General features: G+C 38.1%; 1 protein-coding gene across 1 annotated transcript in view; it reads left to right on the forward strand.

Moving 5' to 3' along the window:
* Positions 1–20,546, forward strand: part of CNTNAP2 (contactin associated protein 2) — a 1,163,712-nt gene that overhangs the window by 490,338 nt on the left and 652,828 nt on the right. Inside the window, exon 4 of the mRNA XM_063325644.1 lies at positions 6,820–6,967. Within this exon, the coding sequence (XP_063181714.1) occupies positions 6,820–6,967 (148 nt within the window). The remainder of the gene's footprint in view (positions 1–6,819; positions 6,968–20,546) is intronic.

Consider the following 20,546-nt stretch of genomic DNA (forward strand, 5'->3'; position numbering starts at 1 on the left):
GTAGTCAGTTTCCCTAAAAAAAAAAAAAAGGAACAGATAACTTGGTAATATTTCTATGCATAAAAGGGTATGAACAATTAGTATGTAGAAGTATGAGAAAAGCAATTCATTCTTGGGTTTGGGGTGTATGAGCAGGGTGGAGAGGTAGTTCTTTCTTTGATTTGGATTTAATGTTAGGATTTTGAGCTTCATTACTCAAAGTAAATTAAACAGGTAATATCCTACAATAGCGCCAGAGGAGAAAAGAGCGTTTCACTTGCATCCAGTTAATATTAATCATGTTCTGGAAAGAGTGGCCATGCTGGTGTGTGTTTTTTGGGGTTTGGTTGGTTTTTTTGTGTGTGGGATTTTTGTTTGTTGTTGTTTTTTAAAGAAAAAATGACAAACATCAATACACCAAGTTAAAACTCAGTGACAGATTTGAATATGAAACTCATATTTGTAATTTTTATTTTGAGTATCTGAAATTATATCCAAGATACCATATATTGCTTTATGATTCCTCCCAATTCTCTGTCTTCAAGCTTTAGGTACATTTTCAAGGAATCAGTGTACAAAACTGAAACCTGTAGGAGTCATCCGTGAACAGAAGATGAAATTATCCCTTATATAATAAAAAACTAAATGTTCCTGTAGATGAGATGAAGTTCTTTTGAAGTATAGCAATGGTTAAGCAGGCTATAAAATGTTAGCATATTTTGTTATAAAAATCAATAATGTTGTGTTGCTGAATCATTTAGCTTTGCTTGGAGCTGTGAAGGAGTAAAAGGCAACAAATACAGCTTTTGGCATTATTCTTTGAATGTAGTGACAATTATACATCTAATTATGATGCATACATGGTTAGAATATGTTTTTAGCATACAAAGACAAAATTTGAACCTGAAAGTAAAACCCCTAGGAATCAGTAGACAATTTAAGGGACGAATGTGATCAAAATTATGGGTCTTTTTAAAAAACGCTAGGAAATATTTTGAGAATAGAAAAGATGTGTATTCAGTTATATTAAAAGCCTGTTACTAGATGTTCCTTACTTTGAGTCTGTGAGTAGTTTTTCAGAAATTGGTGGTGCTACACTCTTAACATAGGTAACTTGCTTATTAGAGATGTATGGCAAAGGGAAGGATGTGGGTAACTGTACCGAAATTGGGAAATTACTGATTTACTGATAGTACAATCAAGTTCATATGAGCACAGAGTACCATCAGCAGCATTATAATGTCTACTTTATCCACATGTTTTTAATCTTGAGCTCTTAGGAACTCTGGTCATTTTCTAACAGTGAGTCTCAAAGATGAGTTTCAGCACCTGTTGAAGGTATCATTTGAGAGTTCTGTCATTTGGGATAAAGGAAATACCTGCTATAACTTTTAATTGCTTTCAGATACTGTTTTTGTATTTAGATGCATTACTGTGTGAGATGATTATGAAGGATGCTACAGAAATGATGTTTTGCCATGAACATGTTTGTTTTATTTTGGTTTGTTTTTAAGGAAAGACTAGAGTGTGCAAGCTGTGGTGTCACTGATTGTGCTGTTCAATAGAGAGAATGAAGAAATAGTTGTTCGAGCAAAAGACTACCACTTCGTATTACCTATTTGTACTCCACACAGCACTAGGACATGAAACTAGAGGAACATGTCAAAACTGAGCTAAAATTGACCAAGCCTGAATTTGTTGCTTTCTGACCCATTCAGGTTTTTTCTGTTTATTTGCTATTTTTCTTTCCTTCTGCAACCAGTTTCCTTACTAGCTGGTTTTTGTTTTTTTTTTTTTTTCCCCTCTCCTTGAAGGTCTTTTTCTCCCATAACATTTTCTTTTACCTGATCCTTTTATTCTTGCTGTTTCAGTTTACATCATACATTTGGGCTGGATTTTCATAGGTATCCAGCAGAGAAATACTTCATCAGCAAAAAGGTGCTTAGAGCTTGACTCAATTTTCTCATGAAGTTAAGGGGTTTTGTTTTTTAGGAAAATGTTCATGTGGTAAAACATGAACACTTTTTAGAAATGTCTTCGTTTCTCTGAAATCTACTATGGATTTCAGTCAGCTTGTGCAGAACCAGTACATGCTGTGAGTTTTCCAGGGCCCTTGGATTTGAGCTGCCCTGCTACACTGAACACAGTTCCACAGCACTGCTGGCCGGGAGCTCCCGGCGCCCAGCCTGCCCTGCGCCTCTCCTCCATGGTGCGGAGTCTTGAGAACTCAAGTGAAGAACAAAGTTTTCCAGATTTTCTTTGCCGTGCCGGCAGAGGCCTGACAGCTGTAACCAAAGCTATCAACTTGTCAAGTTTGTATTCCTTCTAGATTTTTGGAAAATTACTTGTTCTGGAATTTCGGGGGTTTTCTATAAAATAAAAAATTTAAGGTTTAGCCAGCTCCATGCTTAACTTCCAGTGGAGTCCTTAAAGAAAACCCACTTATGTTTCCCACAGACATCTTCTATCTGTCTGTGGATGTTTCCATATTTTATAATACCACACTTTTCTTAATGTGGCTTTTACGTGCAAGTCCTGTTTCTGATTATGAGAGCCATTTATAGAGCTATAATTCCATGGAACATAGACTCCATAGTGTTTTCAATATTGCTGTGTCAAAATAAAGCTAGAGGCCTAGACTTTTTTTCATAAATGCAGACCCATAAATTATTCCCTCCTTTGCTTAAAATGCCGATAGCAAAATACAACTGTCGAGAAGTATAATTAAAGTAATGAAAAAAATTACTAGTAATTAAAGTTATGAAAAAAATAATAGTTCTTCCTTTTTTAAGTGGAAAAGAAATGTCATCCTACTCTTCCATGCATTGCCCTATTTTTACATCAAGAGCATACACTGAAGTGATTTTAATACTTGTCTCTGAATAAATCATTAATTTGAATGGAGACTTCTTTACATGAATTAAGTCAGGTTGAGAATGAGTTGTCCCCTTAAGCAAGTTAGGTTCTCTGGTATATGTGTGATGATTTTTTTGGGGGAAATGTAGTTTATTTCTCTGCTTCACTAAGAGTTGAAAGATGCAAATGTCTTTTTCTTCATTTGGTTGAGTATCTGACCAACATTCATTCTTTTCCTCTTTGGTTAAAATATGAAAACTTCCACTTTTGTTCACTTAATAACATTTCTTTTCATTCAGTCTTGAGCCTTCTTACTTCAGAGATAAATTTTTAATGCTGAGAATTTCTTTTTAATCCTTTATTGTAAAAGGTGATCAAAGCATTTTCCCCAAATGGGGTTTTGTAATATACTTGCTGTATCCATAAAGTCGAGTACTGAATGGTATTGCAAAACTGTCCTTTTACAGGAAACTAAACCCCCTTTTGTCAGTTTTACTTAATACTATTAAGCTGTATATTATTTTACTACTGTGCTTTACTACAATACTAATGTAAATTTATAACTTAACTCTAACATTTATAATTAATGATTAGAATATCATTGTTCTGTAAATATAGGACACAAAGTTGACCTTGAGTCTTAACTTCCCCTAACTTTTCTTCCAAATTTCATAAAAAATTACTTTCATTTCTCTCAGGTTATTTGTTTATGCAAAGAAAATGATACCAAATGTCTCTTCAGTGTCTCTTCGTACAGTACCGTGGCTGAAGCATATTGATAAAGCCAGAATGAATTTCAAAGATTGTATAGGGGGTTTTTTGCTGCTGCTTCTGATGAAGAAACCTCCTGTGGCAAAAGCTTCTTTTTTCAAAAACTTATTTAGCTGGCCCCATTAAAATATATTATCTCTCCTATAAACCTGCCCTAGTATTTTTGAAAAATACTTGGAGCTGAACATATTTTACTCTTAAGGAAGCCAGTTGCAAAACTCTTAGTGAGTGCTTTTGAAAAATCTGCTCAACATATGTTCAAAAGCAGTGTTTAGAAAAGATTTGGGGGCATATTTTCTTACCTTTCTTCATTCATATTACTTTGCTGTCCCGTGGAGCATTGACTTTGAGAAGAGTGGTTGTTACTCACAACACTCTCAATCTTTTCATTGCAATGTAAGCTGAAACATAAAGCAGTTTACAGAAATCGGTATCCAATACAAAAAGAGAAATGACTCATAGAACAGCGATTTTGGAGTTGGACTGGTGAGACCTGTTTTACAGATGGGTCATTTTGGTCATTTTCCCAGTTTGGATTAAAGAAAAACCGTGTTACCCATGAAAAGCAGACATCTGGCAATAATACTTAAATCATTTCATAAGATTAATAGTTCTGAAAAACTTGTTTAATTTATACAGGTATTTCCACCTTTTTCTGAAAAATAGTTTTGTAAGGTAGTTTCTTATTGTTCATTTCTATATTTATTTAATTTTTTTAGCCAGAAATTCACTCCTTGTTAGAGATGTGGGTCTAAATTCATTTCTATATTTATTTAATTTTTTTTTAGCCAGAGATTCACTCCCTATTAGAGATGTGGGTCTAAATTATACTTTTAAATCTTATTAAACTGTTTGTTAACCTTAGCAAACATGTGGCTTTGAAAATTATATAAACTCAATTTTTAATGTGAACCTGCCTTTCTGAGTCCACATATAGTTCTCAGTCAGAAAAGGAGATTTTACAGCAATAGTACATAATTCACAAGCTCCTGTAAATTGATTTTTTAGCCTTGCAGTGATGGATTTTGGCCTGATGTTTGCTATCCACGGAGCGTGTATTACTGTACCACATTTATCTAATTGAAGGCTGTATTTAAAAGGTATTGTTCTGCTGGAGACTAAATGGAATGCATTTTAATAATCAGGGAAACTAATGACAGACTGCTCTATTCTCTGTTGACTGTGTTTATGCATTCAGCAGGTGTTACTGGATCGTATACGAACAGAAACCCTCAAAATATCAAACACCTGTTTTTAGCCCTAAGTCTTTCTGATAAAGGACTGGTAAAGCACAAGTCAGTGCACAAAGTTTGGAGAGCTACAGAAAATCATTCTGATTTTGAGAATCCATTTTCATCATTTAATCAAATTATATAGAAAATATCATGCCCTCCTGTATTCAGCTTTCTTTGCCCCTAATACTTCTAGCAAATGAAACAAACAAACAACCTCCATTACAAAACAACCAGCAAAAACCTACCATTAAGAGAGGCTTTTTTAAGATTATGCCAGGCATCACAAAATGAAGACATGGCCAAACAGGAATTCCTCTTGAAATATGGAGCGTTACCTTGTATGCTCGCTAAAATATATATTTTTAAAGGATCAAATTCTTTATCGCCTCCATGAAGTGCTGTGAACAGGACTAAGAGAACAGGCAGCTGTTCAATAGGATGTTTTGTCTTCATTCAGTGCGTGCTTTCCTTTGTTGTTTATTGTCTTCTATTCAGTTCAGAAGACAGAACTGTTAATTTCCTTATAAACATTTACCACTCAGATACGTGTGTGCTTCATAGACATTAACTAATGTATCTTCCAAGCCCAGCTATGAAGTGAAGAATGCCATCATCGTCATTTAGCACATTAATAGCTGCAGTACAAAAAAAATTGTGACTATAACCATTAATATATGTCATAATGTTTGGAGTCCACCAAGGAAGGGGTCCTGTGGATCTTTCTTACATTTACCACCACCTAGATGCACTGTGCACTGTAGAAACTAATTATTCATCTAAGATATTCTTTTGCAATAGGTAGCATCCGGGCATGTAATTAAGTATTGCTATATCTGTATGCAAAAGGACGACTTAAATTTTGGCTCTTTCAAGTTTTTGATGACTGTATTTTGCAGTAGTACTACTTACAGCTCATTTGTTTCTTTGCTTTTCATTCCACTATGGGTCTTTATTATAGGAATTTATATGGATTTATTCAGACGACAACTGTGTAGATACTACTACTGATTATTTTTTTCTCTGTAGCAGAAGTACTTTTTTATGAGGATGCCCCAAAATTTCTTATTTTCATAGGCTTTCTAGTAATGGCTCATCTTTTCTCTGTTTATTTATGACTATTCTGTTCACTGTTAGAAGACACTTATTTTTATTGAAAATTACATATGAAGATGTGTGAGAATTCCTCTGAAAATGTTGAGAATGACTGAATGATAGTCATTAACATCTGCCATCAGTGAATGAATGGATTGTCCATAAAACGACAAGCCAAAAAAACCCCACCCTCTGTTATGTTAGCTAATATGTATGTTTGCTTTTAAGCTTGATGCTATGAAATATTTTACCAATAGGCACAAAACTGCAAACCAAGGGCTAAATATTTAATTCATTGATTTTCAAAACTCTCTTGAGAGCTCTTGTGTCCTTTCCTGACTTCCAGAATTTTATTAATCGAAAATAGGCTCTACTGTGGGTGACAGCTATGGATAGGAAAGAAACTGGACACTCACTTTCCAGCAGGTAATCCATCAAAAGATGGATTTTTAAATTCTTAGAAATTTGCTAAATTGAAGGGGCCCCTGTCTGTTGTAGAATGACTGGTGTGTGTAATCTTACCAATAGAGGATGGGAATCTTCTTCCACTCTGGGTGGACACTTTTATTCACATGTTAATAACTGAGTAACAGATTAGTGATGAAAAATGGATTACTTTCTTACCTACCAGCAACTGTTCCATGTTTTCAACATATCTGTTGTGGGCAAAGAGATCTCAGTGCTACTGCGTTGGTATTCTTGTGAAACTTTGTAAATCAGCTATTCATTCGGTCACTATCACAGAAACATTTAAACCAAACTCCACTGTAACCTAGACACTCAGAGGACTTCACTACCTAATGTTTTCCTTCAGAACAGAACCTTTATGGCATGTGAGGTAGATGTTATACAATAATTTTATTTTTTTTCTTCTTCTTTCCCTTAGGCATTTCCTGGAAATACAAACTCTGATAGTGTGGTCCGGCATGATTTACAACATCCAGTTATTGCTCGCTATGTACGGATAGTTCCTTTGGACTGGAATGGAGAAGGCCAAATTGGATTAAGAATTGAAGTCTACGGCTGCTCCTATTGTAAGTTTTTCCATGATCACATTCTCTTTTTCTGCCCCCCCCCCTAAATAAAAATTGTGTTTGGATCTCAGCTTAAATCTGAATCTCAAGTACTTTTTTCTTGGAGAGATTAAGATGTTCCAGGATTACTAGTTGTATTGCCGAGGGCTTCATGAAACATTTATTGTAACCCTAAATCTGAGTTTCTATTTTGTTCCTCTCTGGAAGATGCAACACTGGAATTCACGATAGTGCTTTGAAGTTGCCCCTTTTGATCTTCATGGTTTCTTCTGCAGATGACTTTGACTATTATATAAGCTTGAATGGGAAAGTTGAGGAAAAGATAGTATTCAGGCAAATATCACGTTGGGTCTTGAGGGGAACAACTGGGAAACAGGACATTATTCATTGCCTGGTGCTAGAGATAAAATTAAAACAAATAAATAAGAATTCTATCAGAGTAGCTCAGATAGTCTAAATATGTGACATGTTTTTCAGAGGTTTTTCCTTTAGTATTTGAATATGACTTTAGAATTTCTTTTGAAATCCAGATGAGCAATGGTACAAATGCTTTTGAATTTAAGAGCAGAACTGATTATGTTTTAAGAAGAGCAAAGGCAGTTTCCGAATGCCTGTCCTTGAATTCAATCCAGCCAGCACTTGAAGAAAGTCTACAAACCTGCAGAAAATTAAGTGTCTGGTGTCCTATTTCTAAGTACCTATTTTTTATACAGTGTCCTGGCTTTGTTGGTATTGTAGCTGGAAGGAGCTATTTGAGATTTGTCTTTTAGTAACCAGGTGTTAGAATAAGGTAAGGAGCACACATCTGGAAGTCTCATCCATTGACTTCACTGGGTGACTTAAGGCATACGGGAGCCCTTTGCCATCCTAATTAGCAAGAAAGAAAAACACCTGGTGATGTCAGGTGTTTTTTTGATTTGGATAGATAATCAAAAGGCTGTATGCTTTCATTTAGCACCAAAAAGAAACATGAATAATAGAGTTTTGGTATTATTTTTCTTATTTCCATGCAATGAATTGAAGCTTTATTTTAAAAATGTATATTAAACCACAGATAATTTCCCAGCAGCTGCAGTAACTTCGTTGAGAAATCAAATCAAACTCACTGTACTGTTGGTGCTGCTGTGCTGAGAGCAGGCATGGTTGTTAGATACGTTTGTAAAAAGACAGCAGTGTACCTGTTATCTGAGGAACTGTGGGTTATTCTAAAGTTGATTCTTACTCTAAGAGATATTGACCTTCTGAAGTCTTAGGTACCACTGTGATTATTCGGCACATGGCTCTTCATAAACAAGTGTTTACCATTATACTGCTAAAATGTTTTATGTGCTGTTTTAAGTATACTAAACACCAAACACTAATTTTGTAGCATGATAAATACTTAAAGCATACCTCCTTACTTGTACATGAAATGCAAATTCAGGTGTTTGATAGAAGAAACCAACATCTAGTTTACTGTGAACTATGACTCTTTTTAACAGAAAAAATGGAGCAGAATCAAAACAATAAACCCCATGATGTTTGCTGCAGTATTTACAGGTAGAAGTAGTATTTTTTTTTATGAAATGGATAGACAAAATACTTGTAGGTACATGACAGAATGCTTTTAGAGGCTTAAAGTAAATGTGAGAAAAAGTCAAACAAAATGATTTCAGTTATTTGATGAAACGTTGCTTGCTTGATGGACTTTTGGAGGAGAATAAAAAGCATCTGCGAAGGAAACAATCTATGGAACTATGAAAATACTGATAAAATGTGACTTTACAGAAGAACTGAGGTGGCCAAACATAACTTTTTAATGCTACTGAGAGAGTATTGCTGGTGTGTTTGTATTAGAAGGGATTTCAAAAATTTTTGGGTTTTTTTAATATAAGATTAATAATATCTTACATTTTTATGTGTATAGGGAATTTTTTTTCAAAAATCCTCCCAAAATGCAGTGTGCTTTTTACAATGCAGGAATTGGGCTGTCCCCAAAATGCTATCAGTAGGTAGCAGCAGAGCAGTTGAGAAGAAAAACTAGAAATTCACTGTGTTAAGAGAGAGGAAAGCAGCCCTTTGGTATGACTACTGGAGCAAGGGAGTAATGAGTACAAATTCCCAACATGTCTTCTTTTGAACTACTTATTCAAAAGTCGAGTCATTAATTGCCATATTTTCTGGTTCCTATTTTGTTTGCATATGCGTATAAGACACATTTTAATTTTTTGTACTAGAGGTGAAATCCATGTTCTTTCTTGCCCAGCAAATTAAAGTTAAAAAAGCGGTGTGGTTTCCAGAGAGGGATTAAAGCTCACATCCGTTCCCTGGAGACGTTCATAGCATTACCAAATCTTCTTTACATTTTGTTTTGTTTTAAGTTTGAAAACTGGGCTGTCTTTGAAATTGTACCTTTGTATTTTGTGTAGATGAGATCTGTGGGGTTGTCTTCTAACAGAAGAGCTCATGGAAGTCACCAAAAAAGAATTAGGGCCTCACTCTACAGCAAGATTCAGAATGAACTTTCCATTTTTATCTGTGAATAAATGGTGACATCGAATTTAGAAAAGCTTTTCATTCTCCATACGGCAAAACTGACTATGTCTTATTAAAATAAATTATTAAAATTGGGTAAATAACTTGCTTAATGGCTTTGTTAATGGAGGAGTTGCATGAGCAAAACAAGCTTGGAAAACAACAAATAGACTGTTACATAACATAAACAATATTTTTTAGTCAATGGGAGTTTTATATTTTGTTTCAAAATGATCTATTTCATACACTGTAAAGGGGAATAGGGTCTTTCCACTTGCAGTGACATCATTTGTCAAAAAGCAAGTCACACAGAAGAAAGCAATATAACCAAAGGCAAATATCCACTGAATCAGTTAAGTCAAAACTGATCGCAGATTTTTTTGCTCATGCTTTTTTGGAGACAGAGAGCAAAGGCACGTAAGATACATCTTCCATCATGTCCATGTTTATGAATTTTTGAGACAGGCAACAAATACATGGCATCTGGAGGCGATGACATCTACGATATAGTACATTTTACTACTGATTCGTGAAGATCATAATAAGCTCCTGCAGGATCATTGTCATATGAATAGTTCCCTTAATCTCCATCCTGTGGCAGGTGAATGCTTACAAAAATGGCAGTAGCCTCACTAATGCATAGTCTTTGGCTACGCTTTTCAAGATAACTCTACGAGGCCTTCTGGGTGCTGAAATCCTATGAGTGGAAAGTACTCCCTGATACCTTTGTTCACAGAGTTTTTTTGATACGGCTGTGTTGATTTTCTGCATCTAAACTGTATGTCTGAATCTTTTTGATGCAGTTGTGCATCTGGTGGTAACAATTTTCAAATTCCAGATGGTTCACTTCTGAAGTGTAGGATATACTTGAAAAAAATCACTTGGAGACGGCAGAAAGTCATGCAAATACTCAATATACTCTAGAGAAATAGGTAGCAGGAATAATGATAAAGCTTCATGAATGGCTGCAAACTGAGCTTTTTCCACGCATTGACCATTTCTGTTTGCTAACACTTAGGAAGCAGTGGGACTGAACAAATGTCACCTGAGCTGTGTTTGCCGATCTGTTCATTTCGGCTATTAGCTACACTACTTGTATTGTGCTATGCCAAATGTTATGGTTTCAGTTTCCTGGTGGGTGACTGTTTTTTTTTCTAGGGAGGGAGGGAAAAGAAGGAAAAATAGTAACCAGAGTTACTGTTACTGCTTAGGGTTTTATGAAGTAATGAATGTTTGTGTGGAGAACATTTAGTCTCCAGATAGTAAAGTGAACAAAACCTTGGTCATCTAAACATGTTTCAAGAACAAAAATAAGGTTTGGAGATGCTGTTAAGTGATGACCAAAGTGAATGTTTGCAAGAACTGATTAGGAAGTATTGAAGTGCTAAAAACTATGGGCTGAACAGATCTGCTGGGTAATTGTTGGTGTAGTTAATCCCGTCTGCCTGCAGTGACTTTGACTTAAGCCATTGTTTCCTTTGGTGGTTAATTCCACATTCAGGTATGCTCATTGTTAGGAAATTTTCTGTGATACTTATTTGAAATCTGCTTTGCTTGGTTTCATGCTATTGGTGCTAAATAACTATCCATCTCTTATTCACTGTCTCGCATGGTTGTTGTTCATACTTAATGAGAAACCTCCATCCTGTCCAGAATCATCTATTGCATCCAAACATCAAAGGGACTATTTAAGGAAGATGAGAAAGCCGCTGTGACTACCCTTTTGTGGAATCTGATCAAATTTCACTTGGCCAGATTCAATTGTATACCCTGGACATTTTGTTTCACCAACATGGCCTTTAAAAAACAAACAAAAAAAAAATCATGAGCCAAAGTCCCTTGAAGTGCCATGACTGCTATTGGAACACCCTGGGCTGAATAAAATACGGCTCTATATGTGTATAAATGTTTGCATACATATTTCTGCTATTACGCTTTTGATACCTGTGTGAATATTCACCTAAATGGTGAAGATACTAATGTATTCTGCAGAAACGATTCCCTGCCTCTTCTTATGATATTTTAGTACTTATAATAAACGTGGCACTAAGTTGTCTGGTCAGACTTTTCTGATCATCTAAGTGGTGGAACTGCATAAAAATATTAACTGTCAGAAAGGAAGAACCATTTTGAAGTGTATATTTTTGTGAAAACGTTATCATATTTCTAGCAATTTTATTAAATTGCTGTAAGAGTGCTTTGAATATACAGGGATTTTAGAGTGGGGGGGAAAACCACAGAACTGAAACAATCGTTTAACAGAGGTCCCTGTGTACTGGGTAGCTTTGCTTGTGACAGTGGATGGGACAGTTAGGAGTTCAGCTAAACATCCAACCATTTTTCCCCTTTTAAATTTCAGTATTTTTATATTGGATAGTTCTGTACCTATTTAGGTCTCTGTGTCTGATTTTTAGCCATAACCTTCACAGCTCAGCAGCTACAAACAGAGCTTGATATTCTTTTTCTGACATTAAAAGTGCATGGCTGAATATTTACATCTAAACTATGGAGAGTGAAGGAAATGAACTGTTGAACTTTTTCTGTGCAAACTTTAAAAGGTCCATTTGAATACATGCTCTATTTGTAAGCTTGCTTCTTTATTAGCATTCTTTGTGGCTTTTTGACATACAGGAGATTTTTTTTTTTCCTTAATAGTCATGAAATATGATGAATACCTTTTGTCCTCCATATATTCTCATGACATGGTAGCCTTTAAACAGTAGAGTTTTGCAATTTAAGACCAAAAATGCTGTCTGTCTTTCTCGGTAAGGATTGTTTTCCTCCATCCCCTCTCCAGAAAGAGCTGGTTGTGCTTGTTCCTACATAGGTGTTCGTATATTTTGGCAGAAAATAAGTGACAACAGGCTTTATTACCTTTGGTTGTTAGCAGTAACAAGCAGGGATCTATTTTGGTAGTAGGTGCTACTTTGAATTCAAAATATCTATTATTTCCTGCATTTTAAAAGCAAAAAAAAAAATAGCATTTGTGTAGTGTGTTAAAAAAAATTCTAAAATCAGAAGATACAGGTTGAAAGAGAAAAAAATATTTCCAAATACCGTATTGGTTAATTTTAACTCTTCTATTCCAAATGGAATGTTTCAGGAAGATTTGACATAAAATTAGTTTGTGGTAAAAAAAAAGTCTTAAGAACATATCTTTATGTTTTATTCTTTACCTTTTTGTTATTCAGATGCAATCGGAATTTTTTTCTCTCAACTTTTTGAAACTGGCAGCAAACTAAGTCATCCGTTATTTTTCCACTTCTAGCTGTAATGATGTTACTGGTATAGTCTCAAGCATCACGGCTTTGAGAAATGCAACAACCATGTATATTCTTTACAGGTTCATTTGTTAGCTGGCAATGCATGTATAAACAGTCAGAGAAAAAGAAGTATATTTTATATGAATACATGCCCCACCAGCTTGTTCAATTGTATTCTCAGGCAGTTTTCAATTACACTTGAACGTTTTTTTAATCATTCAGCATTTCCTTTAGAAGGATGTATGTAGCTGGTTCATTTGAAAAAGTTCCTTTATGACTTTTTTTTCTGTGGAATGCAGAAAAACTTGTCTCTGCTAAATAAACAGAATGTATGGCCATATATGATAAAATATTGAAGATTTTGATTAAGGTTTATTAAGTCAGATCTGGCTCTTCTCTTGTGGAAAAGAGCAGACTAAAATTTTCAAATAGGTTTTTCAGTAATTGTCCACACGCCCTGCAGAAAGAGTCTCCCATACAGTGGTCTATAATCAGTTAATAGGAGGATGAAGATTTAAAAAATATCCTTAGGATCCATAAATATCTGAAAAAGTAGAAAACCGAAGTAAAGTTAGTGTATGCTTTTTCACAAAGTATGGATGTTAGCATTCAGGTAAATACAGGCAAAAGCTTCACTCTAATCACAATAGTTTTGCCTTTGATGTTTTTTTGCCTGAGTGGACACTCATGGTGGTTTTGCCTAGCATTATTTTCTTGCATTCCAGGAAGAGGTGATTGATCCATTTGTCTGTGATGATTTATTCACTAGAGGAATTAGACTTTTTTTTTTTCTTATGAAACAAAAAACTTTGGCAGATTTCAAACTATTGGTTTTGGTTCTGTACCATTGATTTGGAGCCTGAAAAGCCTCACTTGTTATTTATTTCCTGCATGCCTGGAATAAATCATATTTCAAGGATGTAGTTACTTCCAGGCTCAGTTCAATTTATTCTGCTCTTTCCCTAAAGCCTAGGTGAAGATGATGCTTTTTATATTTTTATTTTAAGCAAAATGGCAAGTGGAATCTTGCTATGAGTAAACTTTTGTTTCCTCTCTGCCAAATATAATGTTAGTGTTCTGTGATATGAAACTGCATGTATTAAAGGGTCAGCATTGCTGACAGGAAATAACCAAATTTAACTCTTCATAATAATGCTTTTATAAGGTAAAAATAAGCCTTGAGAGTTATATGTAGTATATCCCTATACTGAGTTGAGTTTATACACAAGTCCTGTTTTAAAGCTGAAGGCCCATCTTTATAAGAATAGGTCTGGAGAATTAGGTCACTGTGATGCCAACTTTTCCCCAAATCCTCTAGAACAGGGAAAATGTTCAGGTCTTTCCATCCCTTCAAGAGAGGAAAATAGTTCGGTTGGAAGGTACCTGCAACAACCATCTACTCCGACTGCCTGACCACTTCAGGGCTGACCAAAAGGTAAAGCGTGGTTTTAAAGGGCACCGTCCAATTGCCTCTTAAACTCTGACAGGCATGGGGCATGGCGGCCTATTGGCATCATCTATCCCAGCCTGCAGCTCTGGTTACACTTTGGCTTTCCTCCAGGCTGCGGCTGCTGAAATCATCCCCCCTTAAACCTCCCGGGTTTGTGTCCAGCCAGATCAAGTCCCTGGTTCTCCTCACCGCGTGGTCTCATGGGCATTAGCTCTGGCACAGAGAGGGGATGGCTAATAGGGGTGGTCTGCGGACTGCAAGGCTGGTTTCTGCCATGGCCTGAGAGAAGAGTAACAGCACTGGGTTTGTCCTGGGGAGCTGAGTGGCAGAGGAGGCATCAGGGATGCCCAACAGCTGTGCCCAGTTCATGGCCACCAAGGGCAGGGACAGCCCCCTGGGCCTCCTGGGCACAGGGACTGCCTGGGGCCAGCACCCCAAAGGCCCTCCTCCGAAGGATGCTGGGTGGAGGGACAGCAGGTGGGGCTGCACAGGGAGGCCCCATCACCCCCATGTCACAGTGCCACCACCCGGCAACACAGCAGTCACAATGTCCCAGGGCAGGATAAAAGGGAGCATCCTCCTGTGCCCACTGCCAGAGATGGCCTGGGGGCAGCCCAAAGACATCTGAGAGGAAGTCCTTGAGGATCCCATGGAATTACTTGGAGGGGGCTGAGGGAAGAAGACCAGAGGCTGGACAAGGCTGCTTGACATTCTCCACTGCCAGGCCAGATCCTGGAGGAGCCACCTTCAAAGCTCATCTGAGGGACAGAAATCCTGTTCAGCTGGATAGCAGTGGCGAGTACAAGGGACCGCCTTCTTGAGGAGCACTGCAGAGCTCGCTGTCCTCATCCCCCATGGAACCATGGGCAGTAGCTGTAAGAAATGGGATGCAGAGATGTTGCCAGGGCTCCCAGGGCTTTGGAGCACCCAACTGGTGTCCTGCCAGGCACAGGAAGGATTCTTGCCCCCAAGGTCGACCAGGCCGGGGGAATGTGGACACTCTCAGAAGCCCCCGAGATGGCTCCAGGTGGAGGGAGAATAGGGCTTGGGCATCTCTTGGGAGGCGTGACCAGCCTGTGGGACGAGGAGGCAGGTCTTGCTCACATGCTCAGGGAATAGCCGATCGCCAGCGCTGGGGTCAGGAAGGAATTTTCCCCCAGGGCACACTGGCACTGCTCCCCGGGGGTTTTTTGCCTTCCTCTGCAGCATTGAGCATGGCCACTTGTCAGGCCCCTCTGCTCCATATTGGCCAGGTTACTGCCTGCTGCTCATGCACCACGAAGATGGCCTCTCGTGCCCTGCAGCTGGGGGGAGGAAGGCTTTTTTTCCCCCAGGGTGGGCTAGCAAATGTCCCTGGGGGTTTTTTGCCTTCCTCTGCAGCATTGAGCAGGGCCCCTTGCCAGGGCTCCTTTGGGCCCTTTTGGCCAGGAGCCTGCTGCTCCTGCTCCACGAAGGTGGCCCTCGTGCCCCGCATCCGGGGGGAGGAAGCTTTCTGCACTCCCAGGGTGCCCCTGGGAGCTGCTTCTTGTCCTCTGTGGCATTGAGCACAGCCCCTTGGTGAGGGCTTCTCGGGGCCCTTTCGGCTTGGTTCTTGCCTGCTGCTCTTGCACCTCCAAGGCACCACTCGTGCCCTGGCTCTCTCGGGCTCTCTTGACCATTGCAAGCCTGGAGCAGGAGCGAGTTCTGCTCTTCCCTTGGCTCCATTTCCCCAGGAGTTCTTGCTTGTGCAAAACAGTCTGTGCTTGGAAGGGCTCTAGGCTTGATGCACCACCAGGAGCTGACGCTTTCCAGCTCTTCCTGCATGCAGTACAAGTGCAGGGCAGGCACTAGAGCGCTTTTCATGCATCACTGGCCAAGAAGCACAGCAGTGGAGCAAGTTTTGGAAGGCAAAAAGTGTGCTTGTCATTGATATGTGTCGTACTTTGGAAAACGCTCCACGGTACCACACACCTCTTCTTCTTCTTCTTTTGTGTGTGATTACTACTGATCCTCATTCTTCAAGTTCTCACTCTTCAGGAAACAGGGGGTGCTTGGCCTGTATTCCTGCTGCTTCTTTACATGGCTCTGTGGTTTTCCTTTGCCAGGCTGCAAGGGATGTTTTTTAAGCTAAACTGAAGAATGCATCAGCCTACTTAGTATCCTTGACATGGTTTTGGACCTGGAAAACCCCTGGCATTTCAGGCAAACAACAGTCTCATCATTATTAAACTCATGGTGAGATAAGGGAAGGGAAGGGAGGAGAGGAGAAGAATAGTTATGCCATGTTATGCCCAGAGTTATGCATGACAAGCTATGACCTAGGTCCGAGAGGTCCATCCAGGAGAGCTGCATTATTAATTATGGTGTATATACCATATAGAGATATATAATTATGGTTTCCTAGTTGGTTTTGGGAAAGTTGAAGTCTCCCATAAGGACAGGGGCTACCAATACAGAGATTTCTCCTAATTGCCTACAGAATTGCTCATCAATGCTATCATCCTGGCTCGGCAATCGATAGGAGACACCCACTATGACATCTGCTTTGTTTTCCGTCCCTTAATCCTCACCCAGAGGATTACAACCACATCATCACTAACTGTAAGGGCTGTACAGGCAAACCTCTCCCTTAGATACACTGCAACTCCTTCACCTTGCCTGCTCTGCCTGTGCCTCCTGAAAAGTCTGTAGCCCTCCATTCGTGCATTCCTGCATTCCAGCCCTCCCATTGTGGGACTCATTCCACCAAGTCTCACTAATACCAATGACATCATAGTTCTGGGAACTAACCAATGCTTCCAGTTCATCCTGTTTGTTTCTCATATAGCACATGTTGCTGTACAAGCCTTTCAGATGTGCTCCTAAACCCTTAGTGCTCCTTGGAGCAATGTAAACGTTCCCATTAGCATTCCCACCCTCAGACAATGCCATGCCAACCCCTGGCTTAACTTCAGCTCTCCTGACAGCAGCGCCATCCCAAGAGGGCACACTTACCTTTCTCTCCAGCCTCTCCTGAAGGTGCAACTAACTGGAGAATGAGACAATGGTACCTGCAGTGTCCCACTGGCGTTTATCCAGTCCAACGGTTCTTGTAACTGCTAAAGGTCCCTAGGGAAATAGGCATTCGGACGATCTTCGGGGTCTGTTTCATGTAGCAGTGAATTATACTAAAAGAGAACAAATTTTCGGCTTCACTAAGCAACGCCTAGGTTCAATGGCTTAAGTTATAATGGTGTCAGACATCACGTAAGCTTTCTGAGGTTGGATTCTTTGCTGCTGTTCTTTTAGTCTAAGCATTTCTAAGGCTGTCACAAGAAGTTATTAATTAAAAAAATGGCAGGAAAAGTGTCCCGCACAAAGTGTATGGTAAAATGTTGTCTCTATTCAGATGCAGGTCTTTTTATTAAAAGATTTGTCAAAATCTTTTAATCTCCATGATGCTGCAGCACTTCTCATATTGTTCTGAGACGCACAGCAAAACAATGGAATACTGAATATTTTTCTCTTGAATATAGTTCAAATTGTTATTTTACTGTAATTACTTTCGAGTATGGCTTCATGGATTGCTCATTGAATAGAGAAGATGCGCACAGATCACTTAATAAGTGCCTCTTTGTACTTGGTAAAAATTCAGGTGAAGGTAAATCCTCTGAACAGCAATAGTTTTGATTTTTCAGTAATGCCATTATACGTCAGAGATGATTAAAAGTTGTATGGTATCCTGTCTTTCTTACAGTGCATGTGACAATAGTAAAATGTATACAGAAATGGGGAAAAAATTGATCTGCATTTTAAAGATTAAGAATTTAGAATTTGTGTATCCTTTAGAAATTCACAGTGAAACTGGGTAAATACTGGATGAAAACTTTTCCTAAATATGTTCATATGTTTACACGTATCAATTACATTTGCAACTCTCTTTTAACAGTTGGCAAATGTTCCGTCAAATAACATCACTGACAAGGTATATGCTGAAATGACAATCGTAAGCAAAGACTGAAAATTCATGTTCAAATTTGGAGGTAGTCTTTGAGTGTATTTTCACTGCAAATTGAATTCTGAGATCTATATTCATTAAGAAGAACGTAAAGTTATGGCATATGGCCCATAAATATATACATATACACCTATATCATGCCCTTAGTTTAGCTGTTTCTAAATAAACAACCAAGTCATTCCTATACTATCTAGAAATTTACAAAACCAACCTCTTTACAAATGTGCTTAGTAATTTTATGATTTAAAATTTTATCTTTAAATAATAAAGAAATCTGAACAAATTTTAAAAAGCATCTAAGTAATTTGAAATAGGAGAAAAAGAAGTAAATTTTTGTACTTAATTCTGTATATTCGTCAGATTTTATCCACTCGGATTTTATAGTTTCATATTGATAATGGTTAAAAAATAATTAATAACTTTATATGGGATGGGATCCCACAAATCCTCAGTAGAAACTTTCCTGCATGGTAATGTTTCTCTCTTTTCCAGATCGGCAAGGTAATTGGAGTTTAATTCTTTCAATACAGACATATTCTTTATCGCTTTTTTTCTCATAGACCATATTTAATTGTCCTTTTGGTTTTAAATAATTTGAAGAACTTGAGAAATTGGGTTTCTAAAACCACAGCTATAAAAACATCCTTAGATGGAAAATAATTTCCTTACCTAAAAAAAATAAGTAATTGTTTACTAACAGCTGGAATTGATGTACTAAGGCTGTATGCAGGCTTGGTGATGCTGCTCGTGTGGTGATTTGCTTTGTTTAGCAGCAAATTAATTCCTCTGGTTAAGCTTACTAACATCAGTAGGAAATATCTTTTGTTTTCTATGAACTTTGGATTAGAACTTTAAAAAAAAAAATTAGATCCAGGTTATTTTGTTAAGTGGTGATGAAACATTACAGAGACACAAACATTGAATAAACATGTATCGGTCAGAGAAGGATTTTTTGCTCGTTTTCTTTAAGGTGGGGGAATGTTTTTGTAGTTGTTTGTGGTAGAGGATGTTGGCAATAGTGTGATCTGAGAAAAACCTGTTGAGCTGCAGCACATACTAAAAGGGAAACAGGTAGTGGGAATTTACAGTCATGAATTCAGCTGAATTCTCTTGCGTTGCTGGTGAGTCATGGCTTCTGTTCATTGAGCTTATTGATGTCTTACAGTAAATGGTTGTTAAACTGAGGCAATGGTTTTAATAAACATCTTCAGTACCGCCCTTTTATTGACTGCTGTACTAGGAGAGTCAAAAGGAACTTAGGAAACTCTGTCTTTAGGATGTTTATCATTGCAACCTTTCTCGTGCTGACCAATTCCTCTCTTCCCTCCGTTGTCAGTTGGTTTTTACAAAAGTCTCTGTTGTGACTGCTTTCTCACTGCTTTAACTGTGTGTAGTTTCCTGATTCCGGTCCTTCCTTGTCTGATTTTTCATATGTACAGTGTGAAAAACAAAGGGAACATTCAGGATTGTTCTCTGAATTTTGAATGACAGCAGAAATGCACAATCCCTTTTATGGGCTTAGATAATGAATGTGTGGCAACTTGGGAGTAAGAATGAATTGTCTGGCAGTTCTCACCTGTGGAAAAATGATTTCAGTTGAGCTATTCACGTAGTCAGCTGTTTTGCTGGGAGCTGGGAATACCCAGCACCCCTCAGTACTTGTTCTTTCTAAAATATGGATATGTGATCGTAGAGGCATCTGAATTTGAGGTAATTTTCAGAAATGTCAGGTTCAGGATATATGCTAAATTTCAGACTCGGTCTTGCAGGCACATCTTTTGCCCCACTCCAAACTCAACAAAGGACTTACGTACATTTAGGACTAAGGTTACTTGTTGCAGCTTCAGAGGGGTATGGTTGTCATCGTTGGTTGTAATGTAACTCATCACAAGTATGAATTGTATACAGTACTGGTACACAAGCAAACCAGCAGAATAATTGCCCCAGCACTGAGTGTGTGTTTGTAAACCTAAGCTAGGTGGTAGTAAAAACCACCCAATGTGTAAACTGGAAGAAGACAGTACCATACCTTACACTCCGCTGAAGGTTCCCACTAATTTGGTGTAAATTTTGGAGGTGGCAGAGGGGAAAGAAGCAGCCTGTTGGAAGTCTTTCCTTTGCAAACTTTTAATGAGACCTGATGGCTTCACACCACAGGCTTTCAGTTAGCTGACTATTAAATGCTTACATCATTTTTATGCAGTAAGTCTTTGTATTTTCTACTGTTGAAGGGACTTGCAGATGACATCAAGCAGACTACCTTTTCTACAAGCAAAAATATACTAGAGGGCTAGTTTATTCACAATGGAGTAACAGAATACAGCACTGCAAGTGATGAGATGTGAGACTTCAAATTTAACACATCCCTGAGTTATT

This window comes from Chroicocephalus ridibundus, chromosome 2 (genome assembly GCF_963924245.1).
Source record: "Chroicocephalus ridibundus chromosome 2, bChrRid1.1, whole genome shotgun sequence".
NCBI classification, from domain to species: domain Eukaryota; kingdom Metazoa; phylum Chordata; class Aves; order Charadriiformes; family Laridae; genus Chroicocephalus; species Chroicocephalus ridibundus.